At 50.6% G+C, this 13141-nt stretch overlaps 3 protein-coding genes and 1 pseudogene across 4 annotated transcripts, besides 1 other annotated feature; 1 reads left to right on the top strand and 3 right to left on the bottom strand.

Annotated features, from left to right (window-relative positions):
* Positions 1 to 576: 576 nt before the first annotated feature.
* NCS57_00968100 (uncharacterized protein) lies at positions 577 to 2465 on the bottom strand (the record flags this gene model as incomplete). The annotated part of the gene is made up of 5 exons (XM_053059449.1): positions 577 to 1638; positions 1691 to 1786; positions 1838 to 2091; positions 2139 to 2232; positions 2298 to 2465. 5 exons carry the CDS (start codon positions 2463 to 2465, stop codon positions 577 to 579), a joined length of 1674 nt encoding a protein of 557 aa, XP_052911520.1.
* A 2361-nt stretch (positions 2466 to 4826) lies between these two features.
* Positions 4827 to 5860, bottom strand: NCS57_00968000 (annotated as a pseudogene). Its single transcript has 5 exons — positions 5842 to 5860; positions 5532 to 5792; positions 5249 to 5484; positions 4945 to 5195; positions 4827 to 4878 (listed from the first exon to the last, which is right to left on the bottom strand).
* Positions 4827 to 5860: a sequence feature.
* Positions 5861 to 9052: 3192 nt separating this feature from the next.
* Positions 9053 to 10384, top strand: NCS57_00967900 (DUF3533 domain-containing protein; the record flags this gene model as incomplete). Its single annotated transcript, XM_053059448.1, has 1 exon — positions 9053 to 10384. One exon carries the CDS (start codon positions 9053 to 9055, stop codon positions 10382 to 10384), a length of 1332 nt encoding a protein of 443 aa, XP_052911519.1.
* Positions 10385 to 11787: 1403 nt separating this feature from the next.
* NCS57_00967800 (uncharacterized protein) lies at positions 11788 to 12636 on the bottom strand (the record flags this gene model as incomplete). Its single annotated transcript, XM_053059447.1, has 2 exons — positions 11788 to 12412; positions 12461 to 12636. 2 exons carry the CDS (start codon positions 12634 to 12636, stop codon positions 11788 to 11790), a joined length of 801 nt encoding a protein of 266 aa, XP_052911518.1.
* Between the last annotated feature and the right edge of the window lie 505 nt (positions 12637 to 13141).

Genomic DNA, 13141 nt, shown 5'->3' with positions numbered 1-13141 from the left:
TTGCGCGAATGCGCTCGGTAGCTCTCCTCAATGGGAACAGAGAGAAGCGGCGGTTTTATCATGGCTTTGTCCCTCATTTTTGCTCTTGCCATGGGTATAGGAAATCACAGGAGTTGGACACTGCTAGTACATCAATGTCCCTCCTCAGTATGTGGTAGGAATAGGTCCTCTTCTCTGCAAGTGACTATCACTTGATAGCTATTAAACCACACGCTCATTAAACTTTTGGGGGCGACGTGAAAGAAGTGCTTTTATTTTGCTACATGGGCCTGGGCGCACCTGTGATTGAGACCTGTGGACAGCACAATGTCTACCAACACTGCTGCAATTAACCACGACAGCCTCTGGGGCAAGTGAACAACCGCTTATTGAGAGCAGGGAGAACATCAAGTCATAGTTCCACAAGCCTGAACACCGCGGTCGCAATCGTCTCTACAACCAGAGTCGGTTCAATTAATGCAATTATAACGTAAATAGCTACGTTCTAAGACGATAAACAAGAGACAGAAAGAGTACACAGAAGATGAAAGACGAAGAAGGCTTGAAATTACACGGTCTCCATAGCTTTCATTCCACTCATTCGTACATCCTCATGTAGGGAACGTGAACCATGGGGTAATGAGTGTCATGAGGTCCGAAGGGACACTTCCAGTAGACCCGGTGAGAGTTGGACAACTTGCTCAGGCCGTTGCTCTTGTACGGAGTCTTGGTGATCTTTGTGCAGGGCATGTCCATGTGGAGAGTCGTCCATCGCTGGTAAGGCGTGGTGCCAGTCTCCATTCTCCAGCGGCCATTTGTAAGAGTAAAGTCCTCGAGCTGATAGTCGACAGCCCGGATAAGCCAGAAGTAGACCTTGACGGCCTCGGCTAGGGCCTCGTTGAGGTTGTTCTGGATGGAGATGAGCCCGTTGCGCACATAGACGCCGTATTGGTCGTTGCCAAACTCTTCCTGGTGGTCCTTCCTCCAGTCAATCGCCAACATGCTGGTGATAAGATCATGGAGGTTCTCTGAATCCGCAAGATATTGGTTGACAAACGACTTCAGAGGGCCAAGCTCAGTAGTGACCTTCTTGGCAGTGGTTGACATTCCCTGCACGATGGGCATGAACTTGAAAACGTCCTTGGCAACCTTTATCTCGTTGTTCTTGATCCTGTCGACCATCTCGGTGGCTGTTGGGACCTTGGCCCAGTTTGACCTGAGTGTGTTCACGTCGCCCAATAGACTAGTGACCTTGGCGTTGTGGCTAGCAAGGGGCTGGCTGGCCTGGATGAGGCTGTAAGTCATACTCATCACATTGTCGACATTTCCCATGAACTTGTTGATATGGAAACGATTGCCCTCACAGTAGTTGAGCTCGCCGCAAATGTAGTGTCTGTAGTTGTTGAGGGTTGACTGGATGTCGTAGAAGGCTTCAGAAACATTGTCTGTTTGATTCAGAACGTAACCAGTGCTCCTTTCAAGACCAGCGAGATTATCTCGCCAGCGGTTCGTGACGGGGATGATGGGGCCGAGGAGGATTCGGTATGAGGCGATGAGGTAGTTGTTGAAGACGGCGTAAATTAGGCTGGAGTCGCAGACGCCCGTAGCACGGCAGGGGTGGATCACGGAAATCATGGCTCGGAAAGTCGGAAGCTCCAGCTGGATTACTGTTAGCGATCTAACGTCCGAGATGAGGGATAGAGATACACACATCAGTGCCAAAGGCGACAGTCCAGCCGTTTACCTTGAGTTTGTTCACGGTGGCCACCCTGTTATGCCCATACTTGAGACCTCCATTGGTGTTACACTAGACTAAATCAGCAAGAAGTTATTGGACAGAGAGAATAGAGAGCCGTACCTTTTGCAAATCCTGAGCCTGGTCGAGGTAGTAGTTGTTGCCCAAGTCAAAGTTACCCGCCGAAGAAGACGTAAACTTGCCCTGACTGTTCAAGGTGCGCAGCTTGCTGAAGCAGTTGCAGATGGGATCTCTGGCCTTGAGGAACTTGTCGCCGAGGGTCTTGCCGAGGACTTGACGGATCTTGTTGCAGACGTTGATCTTGACGTAGGTGATCTGAAGGCTCGTGGGGACGTTCTTGGTCCAGACATCCTTGCCTACAAGCGTGAGCATGCGGTTGCTAATGTGGTTGGAGAAGTCTTACCCTTTACGCATGCTTGTTTTTTGCATGTCTTTTTGGGATTTGCCTTTGTGGGACATTTGACGGTGATCGTCTTCTTGGTCTTGCACGGGTTGTCCTGTCCCTTGGGCGTCAGTAGACGGTCCTCGTATCATTTATGCCCCGCTACGTTAGAAGACATACCTTTGTGAACGTCTTTTTCTTCGTAATGACCTTGAAGCCGTTGGGTACCGTGATAGTCGCCTTGCAGCCTGAGTTGGCGCTCCCAGTGCAGATGTCGTTCAAACTGCTCTGCGCGGAGACGACATCCCCGAGCAGCATCAAGGGCATCAAAACAAGTGAGAACTTCATCTTGCCTGTATCTGTCTGAAGACGTTGAGAACTTGCCGTACCACTTTGCAAAAAATCTCAGGGACAACTCAAGTCTTATCCCCAAGCGAGGTAGCCAGCAGATCCAGCGAGCTGAACATCGTGGCGCGCCTAGCACGCCGCCACGATAAGCACAGAATCAATAGTCTCCCAATGGCCGACCAGCCCTGTAAGGCGGAATACGGCCACAAGGGGGAACATCAAGCGAAGCGAGGGCTGCTAGAGATTAATGGCGTTTTAACCCGCCAGTCTAGACACAGGTTCCTGCCCTGGACACCGCCACAGCTGCTTTTGGTCCCCGAGAAGTCAGAAAAGGGAGCAAAAACGTTGGTCATGCTTCGGTGAACAAAGCTTGGCAGCGTCAAATGCCAAGACGGCTGAGGGTCTTTCCAGGGCCGAGACCACAACTACCGTGCCGTCGAGACCCTCATTCAGCTGGCCATGCTCCCTTAAAACACAGATATCACCGCGTGATGCGCATCATTGAAAACTTTGAAGCGATAATAAGCATAATAAGCTTAAAAACAAACCCATGACACACGGCGGAATCAACTCGCCCTCCGCCTTTTCCTCCCCCTTTGCTAGGGCAAGCCACATGCTTCGTGGCTGAACCGGACTTTGTCAAGCGCCTAACCGAGGATGAAGATAATTTCCGAATTTTTCTGGTCTCCTGTTTCACGATGTGTCTCTCGGCCGATGAATAAATAAACTTCAGTGTCGGCTGCGCCGTTCCCGGTTTTGTGGAAAGTGCACATCTGACATATGTGCCCCTGTCGATTGGCTGCGGCGTTTGCCTGCATTGCTGTAATTGGGCAGACTCCGTGCTCTGTACGAGTCGCCGGATTGGGTATTCTGATCATGGTGGTGTGCTGCGTATAGTGCAGCAGGTGATGGTAAGCTGCAGCAATAGAGCAGCCCTTGGAGAGGGTTATTGTGTTGACCAACCTCATTTATCTTGCTGACCTGCCCTCGTAAACCACCCTGTGAAGGGCATCGAGCAGAGTGAATGAGGAAAAGTAAGCCACAGCGCAGCGTTATGGGTGTCTCACTTTCTGAGTGAGATGACTCAGGGATCAAGTCAATTTTGCACCGACTGGAATGCCACTTGCGCGAAACCGTACCCAGATGGCGGAGTGAAAACAGCTTCTCCCTGAAGGGCAAGCCAGCAGCTGAACGCTTGATCCTCGACGCTTCTCCACCATGCTCGGCGACAAGGCATACTTTGACCCTTTCTCGGATCAAACATGGGTAGTTTCAAACCTTAATGTCCGTCTGATGACGGACATTTGAATCGTTTCCGCTGACCCAGTTTTTCCAAGTCTCCACGACATCCCTGCTGATAATGCCGTGTCTGGGGAGCAAAGATGCGCTAGGATCCTCACTGGGGACTTTGCGCTAATCTCGGCACTCGGTTAGAGACTGGGGCAGTCTGGGCTCACAGCCAGAGTCGAGTGGATGGATCCGGTTCGGTCTTTTTCGTCCCCAGCTGCGTAGTCTTTGGGGATGTTGGTCGGGCAAAATGAGCTTCTTAATTCATGGCTGAGGAGGCTACAAGACTCGAGACTGTAGTGCGTACCTCCTAAACACTAGCATTAGCCATCCAGCTCAGACAGTTATTGGAAACTCTACCACCATGCTTCTTACTCCTCCCACGGTCACAAGAGTCGAGAGTCGTGCTCAGGTACTTTGCGCCCTGCTCCCTACTACACCAAAGTTTACAGGCATGATCGACTTTCAGCTCTATAATGACAGACCCCCACAATTTACCCCTGTATGTGCTCTTCCTGGAGCAGCCTGCCTGTATGGTCCCCATGTCTTTGAAGTTGTCGCAGTATTGGTTAAATGCCTCTCGATTGTCCAACGGGGGATGTCTATGTCGTTGAAGCACTCAACCCTGTTGGTTATTGGGTCTCCATACTCTGTTGGTAAGGGTAGCGGCTTGCCCCCACCACTGCCTGAGGGTGTCAGCTTGTTTGGCAACGAGGACGAGCTGCTCGTGGTGTAGCCGGGACAGGGAACAAGGTCATCCTTGATGTCCAGAAGATCCACAACACTTAGAGGGTTAGCATCCTCGTCGTCAAGAAACAGGTGGCTATGGAGAGGGTCATAGTAGTTTATCGAGAAATGGTCGGCCAAATGAAAGATTTTGCACTTTTGCAGGCACTCCTTGAGTTTTTCCTTCTTCCGAACGGGTTCTACAGTTGTCAGCTTCATTTTCCCGCAGATCCTGCGGAGCTCTGCTACTTCTTATTTTAGACACAAGTATATACAATTTCATGTCATGACTCTCTCTTAAGGTAGACAATCACCTTATTTCCACCTACTCCGTAACGTTAGAAGTTCTCAACCATCAATAACGCTACCAGACACAAATACGATTAGAACTGTAGCATACCTATGTTGAGACGAATCAGCAACATTCCAACATCACCATTAATGCTTGATAAAAGGCATAACCTACGTCGTGCCTGCGACAATCAACTCGACAGTCCTCGTGTTTGTCAATTCAGCAAGAATGGCAAGATACGAAATCGTGGAGAATATGACAACCAGTATTCTCCCGGCATTGGTGCCTACGAGGTTACATATGACGATTGGCATCATAAGTAGTAGCGTGATGAGAAGCAGCATCAGCCCCCTGGCAATCCTCTTGATCACTCGCCCTGAATAGATGTGCACATGAGGATCTGACGAAGCACTTCGATATCTGCTCTGCCTTACTGTCAGCTTTTCCATGGCATAACAAACTGGGAGATTATTAGTACCTGCCGAAAACGCTGTGAGAAGCGGATGAGCTTATCCTCAACCCAAACCTCAAACTTGATCATCGCGTTGTCATTTGTCAGGGCAAGAGATGACAACTCGTTGCGATGTTCCAGAAAACGGATTTCTTGTCTATCCACGCACCCGGTGCCCCTCAACCAGTTCTGTAGGCTATCTACATCTCTCTGCTCGGCGGTGTTTAAACTCAGAGCTTTTTGAGTTCTTTCTACTAATTGGTCTATTCAACGTGAGCTTGGGAAGCAACCGGACAGAGTGCATACGAACCATACTCGGCAAGACGAGCTTCAATATCTTTGAGGACAGATTTCCGACTGTCATTGTTGTCGATTCGGGCTTTCCCAAGGAAAAGTGGACAGGATTCCGACTCGTCAATCTTATTCAGCTTTTCCTCGAGGACTGAGATTTGGTCTTGCTTCAACAGCAGTAGTCGTGATCGGAGCATATCAAATCGACGACAAATGAAGAAGCGATCATAGGATGAGACCAGGGCGGTGAGACGAGGATACCCGGGTTTGTAATCCTCAACTGCATCTTGTTAACGCTTCTCCTTAATGGCGGTATAGACTCCCAGTACTTTGGGGTTCGGCCACCTGGACTTTGCTAGAGGGCGATACGTCCCAAATAGGCAGAATAGGTAGGCATGATTGGGAAGGTATCATGGCTTCTCTACTTTTGACATAGATGCCTAAGTAACGCAACGAAGATGGCAGATTATTGCCTCCCAATACCAGTACTGGCAGCTGTTTTGAGTCATTGCATATTCAACATTGCCCGTCGGGTTGAAAGTGAGGCGTTCTTGTTTGCCCACCAAAACCCAATGAGGTGCCGCCACGAGCTGCATGCGCTGTTTTCTAGATGTAGATGCATGTTGGTGGCTGGGCAGCTCAGCCTGGTTGCCTTGTTGCCTCTTATTATTGGCAGGGTGCCTTGAAATACTTGAGGCACTCGCCAGCCTGACGACAACCATTCACTCGTCAATGCAGCATCGAAAAAGAATTTCAATTACTTTTCATTCCACAATGACTTACGCTATAGAGTAGGTCTCACCAGAAGCCACCCAGGCTCGCCCGTTTGTGAGCATGCTAACTGTACCTCTCCAAGCCGTTCGCCAAGCCCCAGATCTAAAGGCAACAACCGCCACTTGGTGTGGGTGGGCGGCTATGATGTTTGTATTCCCATTAACCGGCCATATGAGTTTCGTTGACCAGGGCTTTTGAGCAGCCGATTGGCCTTCACGTCGGAGACAGAGTGTATCTTCGCAACTCCGACGGAAGCTTGTCTGGGCCATATTACATCGCCACGCGTCCATCGCCGGGAAAGTGCACTGAGCACGATGGATGGACAGCCAGTGGCGAACGGTGAGGAGATCGACATCGATAAGGTCAAGCCTGTCGACTTTACCTGAGGAGGGGGCGATAAGATTGTAGTTCTGTTGTGATTTTCTGTCTTGGCTCGTCCAAAGCGGACCAGTTCGCAGGAGGTTGCTTTGTCATGTCAAATAGGCGAGCCCAGACTTGACAGAGGTGGCATCATGGGGGCTATGCTAGGTGCAACAAGCCCAACTAGCCGAGCTGAAAAGGTGCCTGAAAGAGTGTCTGGGCGTGAGACATGCGTAATAGTGCAGGTTGTAAATTCAATTCTCATATTTCAATCTGCCTATCAATGCCCAATCTCACTTCAGCGGTTTGGGTAGTTTCGACTTGATCTTCTCAGCGTTGCTTCCGCTCACTATTCTTGTCCATTCAGCTCATTCTTGCAACCACCCTACCACTATCATGTCTATTGACCCTGCAAAATTCACGCACTATTCTATTAATTGGAACCACCTTTTACCGAGACCAACCTCCACAGTGACACCACCAGATAGTGACGGCGACCCCAAGCCTGATGCATCTACCGGTGACTTGACACTTTTCTTTTTTCTTTTAACCTAGTATCTGTTAGCTCTACGGCCAGAAATTGAGTTTCTTGTTGAAAGCTACTGTAGATAAGGGTTTCGAACTCACTCTTGTGCTGGATTACTACTATTCGGGAAGCGTGGTCCGCAACGATGACTCTGCTCGCTACCTCCCCTGCAACTCTGAGGTGGACAGGAAATACCCCCCGTTCTAGTGGCCAACGGCCCTCACAAATGATTCTGCTGGCGCTTTTTATCCTGCCAAACGTGGCGCGTCAACGCGTACGAACTGGCTCATCAATCCCATCGGATACAACGTGAGGCCTCTGCTCTACGGAAACAAGCACCTTGGTTTCTTTGAAGATTTGACAGCCAAGTTGCACGCAGCGTCTGTGCTGATCATCAAAGACGATCCACCCCTACTCTGCGACGCTGGTGAGGCACATAGAGTTTGTGAGGGAGACAAGTTTGCTCCGTGTTTCGCGGATGATGGCCAGTCGGAAGACGCAAGCCAAGACAAGGTGAGCGTATCTAATTAACCAATAGCGAAGCATATTAATTGTTATTCCAACGCATGCTTCTCACTTCACGAAAGAAAAGTCACAAGACTTGAAGCAGAACTGGATACGATTGTGGTGTACAGGATAGCAGTCAGGTTTCCTGACGGGCATTCGTGAGTTCGACCAATAGTGCGACCGGATTTAGATGCTCAATTGCCCGGACAGGGATCTCGGAGATAACCTCGTCACTTGACCCGAGCCTCAAGCATGATGATTCTAGCGCGCCATGTGGCCTTGTTAGTCGCCGATCCGGGTACTAAACCCGCGACAATCGGATAAATGCAGTCAAAAGATCCAGGCAGCGTGATTGATGTCGCGGTCAGCTTAGAATCAGCGGGGCAGCTTACAGTGACCGCGTGCGCGTTGCGCGTCTGTAAGACGACTCGCCAAGTCCCAAAAAGTTACCGAGATGGATGAATCGTCAGCCGATAGAGCTTGCATGACGCCAAAATAACAGAACCCTAGCTAAATGTCGTAGGGCATTGAACGAATGACGACTATTGATCAACAATCCATCCCTACGGGGTTCGCACCTCGGTAATCCGTAGAGTCCGTGCCACGCACGAGTGATTAGCAAGCACAGCCCAGGCTAGACGTTAGAGATATGGATAGCATCAAGTTCGAAACAGCTTAGATTTCATTAGTGCAAGTCTTTTAATGCCTATCTAGATTCCTCCTCATGTTAGTGGCTCATGTAACGATCTCCGGTTATCACCAGGCCGAGAATGCGGGCATTCGCAATCGCATAGACCTCGGACAACTGATTCGTAATAAGTAGCCCATTTCATTACGGAGAGCCTGCAGAATGCATCGCACTCGGGTAACTCTCACTAAAAGCGAGCTGTTGGTTGTTGGTCGGTGCCCGGAGTTTAGTCCAACAAACCGGGTCTCGGCCTTCGGACACGCGTCCCGGGACCGAGAGACCCTCAAAGTCGGAGCACGGCCACATGACCGGAGAGAAAAACGGAAACTTATCTTATCAATTCAAGATCTGGGCCTGGAACTGTCCAATGACGTCGTCGCAAAAAGATCGTTCTCGCTCCCTCGCGACTCGGCCTTACCAGGAACACCGAAGGGGGCAAGCTGAGGTCCATTGTAATCCCGCCAACTGACCAATGAATGAATTTCGCAAAGAGCCTGCTTTGGTCCCTTTTACGGGCCATGAGCCCAGGAAAGGTTCCGCTCCCCGGAAAATGGCCTGACGTTTGTTTTATTCTTAAGCTCCCTCTTCCCATTATTTGGTCCATGGTTGAGAAAAGTCAGGTTATTCCCGGTCGGCCGCTCCCTGACTCCTTTTACTGTGAACAGCAACTACATCTGCAGCAGCCATGTCCGACAACACTATCCGGCAGTCCTCCCCTGAGCCAACACTACACGACGACTTGGGCATGTCAAGTCCTGCAAGACAGGGCATCAACGCGCCAGAATGGCGTCAGAAGAGGGTCATGGCCGTCAAGGTCCTGATGGGCGTCATGGTGGCCATCCTCGTTGTCTTCCTTGCCGACCTTTCATACCTTTTCGGTGCATCCTTCAAAGTAAATGATCGAGTATCGGCACTTAACATCCTCGTTGTTGATTACGATGGTGGCCCTATTGGAGAGTCAGTCTCAACTGCCTACCAAGGTCTGCAGAGCCGCAAATTCCCATCCCTCGACTTTCAATCGTCTTCCAACTACCCCGACCCTGAAGATGTGAGGCACAGCGTGTGCAAGGCCGATTACTGGGGAGCCGTCTTTGTCCACAAGGGCGCCTCTGACCGTCTTGCTGCTGCCATCGAAGGCGGCTCTGCAGCCCAGAACTACGACCCCACGGACAGTGTGACATTCATCTACAACAGCGCCAGATACCCAACCACAGCATCTGGATACCTCGTCTCCAACTTCCAATCCCTCCTCGGCGCCATGCGAGGTGGCTACTACCGAACAAAGGAAGGCCAAGCCGCCTTTGGCAACGTCAACAGCAGCGATCCCGCCGCCATCCAAGCCTACCTCAACCCCATTCAGGGAGCCCCCGACGTGATCCGTCCTACGAACCAAGCCGCGAGAAACCTCTACAACACCATCAACATCGTCATGGCTATTCTGGGCCAGTTCTTCTACGTTCTCGCCATGAACGGCATCTTTGACAGCTTTGGCATTCACAAGAGCATGCGCATCAGCCACGTCTACGTGATGCGATTCATCACCGGCAAGGTCTTTTCGATGCTGTTCGCCATCGTTGTTACTGGATATATCTGGGCTTTCCGTGAGGATTGGGGTGTCAACGGCGGACACTGGGCTCTCACGTGGTTGACGTTCTGGCTGTTTATGGATACCAACTTCCAAGTGCTGGAGTCGACTATAAACAGTTTTGTACCGATGGCGCTTACACCATTTTTCCTACTCACATGGTTCATGGTCAACGTCTCGGCCTGTATCTTCCCCTTCGAGCTTATGTCTGGATTCTACCGCATCGGATACGCATTCCCTGCTCACGCTCTTTGGATCGTTCTGATCGAAGTTTGGTCCGGATGCGGCAACTACCTGCACATCGGTCTTCCCGTTCTGTTTGCTTGGTGGGTGGTGGGACACGTCACGGCCGTGTTTAGCATCAGGAAGAGATGTCTGGCGCAGGCGGCGGCACCACAAGCTGCTGCTGCCACTGAGGGGAAGGAGGAGTAAGGGAAAAAAGGAACCTGATAGACATATACCCCATTGATGCGCCAACATGGCATCCTTATAGACACGATAGAGCATTACGCAAGCATTGCAGCATTTTTACTTCCTGTAGCACACTAATAGAACATCACTACTCGAGTCATTCTGAATCTTCTTCTTGTAACTCGATCCTTCTTGAAGTGGAAAATTGTTTAAGCTCATTTCTCAACCGCGACTTATATGGCATCGACAAATCGTCAAAAGTAGGTGGCATCTGTCAGCAATAAGACGTATAGACGAAGCTGATGTCCAGCTTAATCGAACTGCCTCATCTTGACGTTGTAAGGCAATCCCTCGCTAGCGCTATCCCCAAGGTGAGCAGTGGAGGCAGGAGCATTTCGATGATAAGCCAGGTATGTAACCGATGGTAAGATATATAGATAGGTTACTACTATTCGAGCTTAAGCTCCGTCTTGACAATGACGTAGTTGCTGCATGGGAGATGCGATACCCGAGCTGTAAGCTGCCAGATCCATCTGTCAGATGTGTTTAACCCTGCCCTGACTGTCAGTCATAATGACACTAAGAATTGAGTCCAGCAGAATAATAGAGTAACCTGCTGACGGCATTGCTTTACGTGAGGGCGTACCGTACCATATGCCATCATCATCTCGAGCACTCAATATGGGCATTACAAGGCTGTAGGTTTGGGTCCTCTTTCGGTCCACGACGAGAAGAACTATCCGCCACAGCATACGTATCTTTCTATCAGTCTCAATGGCCTTGGCAGGGGAGATGATCGTAGTCTTTGCCGGGGTCGAGGTCAACCTGGTGGGGTCATGCAGCCCCGGGCCGGGCCGCTCGGAAGAAACTCAATTACGAGATTGGATTTCGTATTCCCGACGACATTCGTCGACTTATAAACTATTTTAAGCATAAATGAAGGGAGAAAATGTCCTTAATCTTATTAATTTCACTGCTGCGCCTATGTCTGATTGGGATTCTGCCGTTGACACCTCCCACCACCTGGAGATATTGCTTCGGGCCATTTACTCAACCGCCAGATACGAACGAAAATGACACCTCAGCCCCAATTCGGTTGACGGGCCATTCCACTTCGAACCCAGTTTCACGCCCTAATGGACGATTCTAACACCATCAATGATGCGCTACAACGGCGATATGTGTTTCGTGCCTCCATGTTCCCGGTGTTGGGTCCGAATGTGTGAGACGTAGGCTGTAAGGTGAGTTCACAGAGGAATGTGCTAAAGAGTTTTGCGCGCGCATAATGTATTGAAATAAAAAGTACAGGTCAATCTGAAGGTCACAGTCCAGCTATAGACAAGAGAGATCCCAATCCCATCTCCTCCACACTCTTTTCCCCCCCTCACAGATGGAGCTCTCAACTCCAAACTTAGCCCATGCATTTAACCGCTGTTGAAGCCGTCAACAAGGTCGTTGCGAGCGCGGTCCAGGTTAGCCTTGAAGCTCCCGTCCTTGATGCCAACGTTCGCCTCGCCAAAGTCGTGGTTCATGAGCTTGTCGCGGATCTCACCGCTGGGGAAGCCCTCCCAGTTAACCAGAGGTCCAACAAACCAGTATCCCTTGTGGTTCTCGATCGCATCGTCGTCTTTTTCAGCGAAGCGGAAGGCGTGAGTAGAGCCGCCATCCTTGTGGTAGACAACCTTGACGTGTGTGCCCTCGTGGAAGCGAACATCGCCAGCCTTGTTGGTGATGTAGTCACCGTGAGCGGAGGCGGCGACGACTTGAGCGCCCTCATTGTCCTTGGTGAAGACGGCAATGTGCTCCCAGTCGTGTCGGTGGCCGCCGCTGATGACACCCTGAACGGACTGATCACGCTCAAAGTAGTAGTCGTACAAGTAACCACACCAGTGGTTGTTGCAGCGAGTGCGCACGTAGACGTTGTTGTTATCAAGGTCTTCAATGTCGCGGCACTTATCAGACCATGAATATTGGTAATCGACCGTGTCGCCAGTAGCGATGTTGCCGTCCTTGTCGATGGCCGGCACGTTGTAGCAGCTGTCCTTGTCACTGTCTCAAAGTCAGCATCAGCCGCGATTGTGTTACCGTTCAGCTTACAAGTCCAAGGCAGGCTGCCACTTCTTTTCCTCTTCAGAGCAGTGCTCGTCGAGGGCACGGGGAGGCTCATCGCGCTTGAGGAGCTCGCGGTAGAGGTTCTCAATGGGGTTTGCAAAAGCGGTGGTGGCAAAGAGGAGCACCAGGCCCTTGGCAGCCAGGCCAGAGTTCTTTGTCATGTTGAATGGAATGGGTAGAATTGAAATTGATGATCAGTATGAATCTCTTGAGGAGATGAGAGTGTGTTGTTGGCGGACGAAGCTATTGAAAGGCAAGTCGTCCCTTCCTCTTTATACTTGAAGTCTCTACCACTCGGGTCTGATCATTTCCATCATCAGGTCTTCATCTCACGACCGAAAGCCTGTGAGACACACCCTGCCTCGGACGAGCTGAGCATGAGTGACGTCTTCTAGACGCTCAGTCCACACCGAGGTTGCGCCTTGTGGGGTCTCATGCTTCACTCTGCCGCTTCACACAAATCCACGGCGGGTAGGATCGTCAAGCTCCTGGGTCTGATAGGCAAGTCACTGTCTAGATGCAACTGCCGACGGCGAGGATCGTATTCCTCTGTCGGAGGCGGCTTGCATGTCCGACCCGCGCGAGGCTCAGCCACTAAACAATGTATTATGTTTATCAAGATTAACCTTAAGAGCTTACTGGGCTTAAGAAACAAAGCCTACTCGG

This window comes from Fusarium keratoplasticum, chromosome 7 (genome assembly GCF_025433545.1).
Source record: "Fusarium keratoplasticum isolate Fu6.1 chromosome 7, whole genome shotgun sequence".
Classification (NCBI taxonomy): domain Eukaryota; kingdom Fungi; phylum Ascomycota; class Sordariomycetes; order Hypocreales; family Nectriaceae; genus Fusarium; species Fusarium keratoplasticum.
This window is presented reverse-complemented; position numbering and strand designations above follow the sequence as displayed.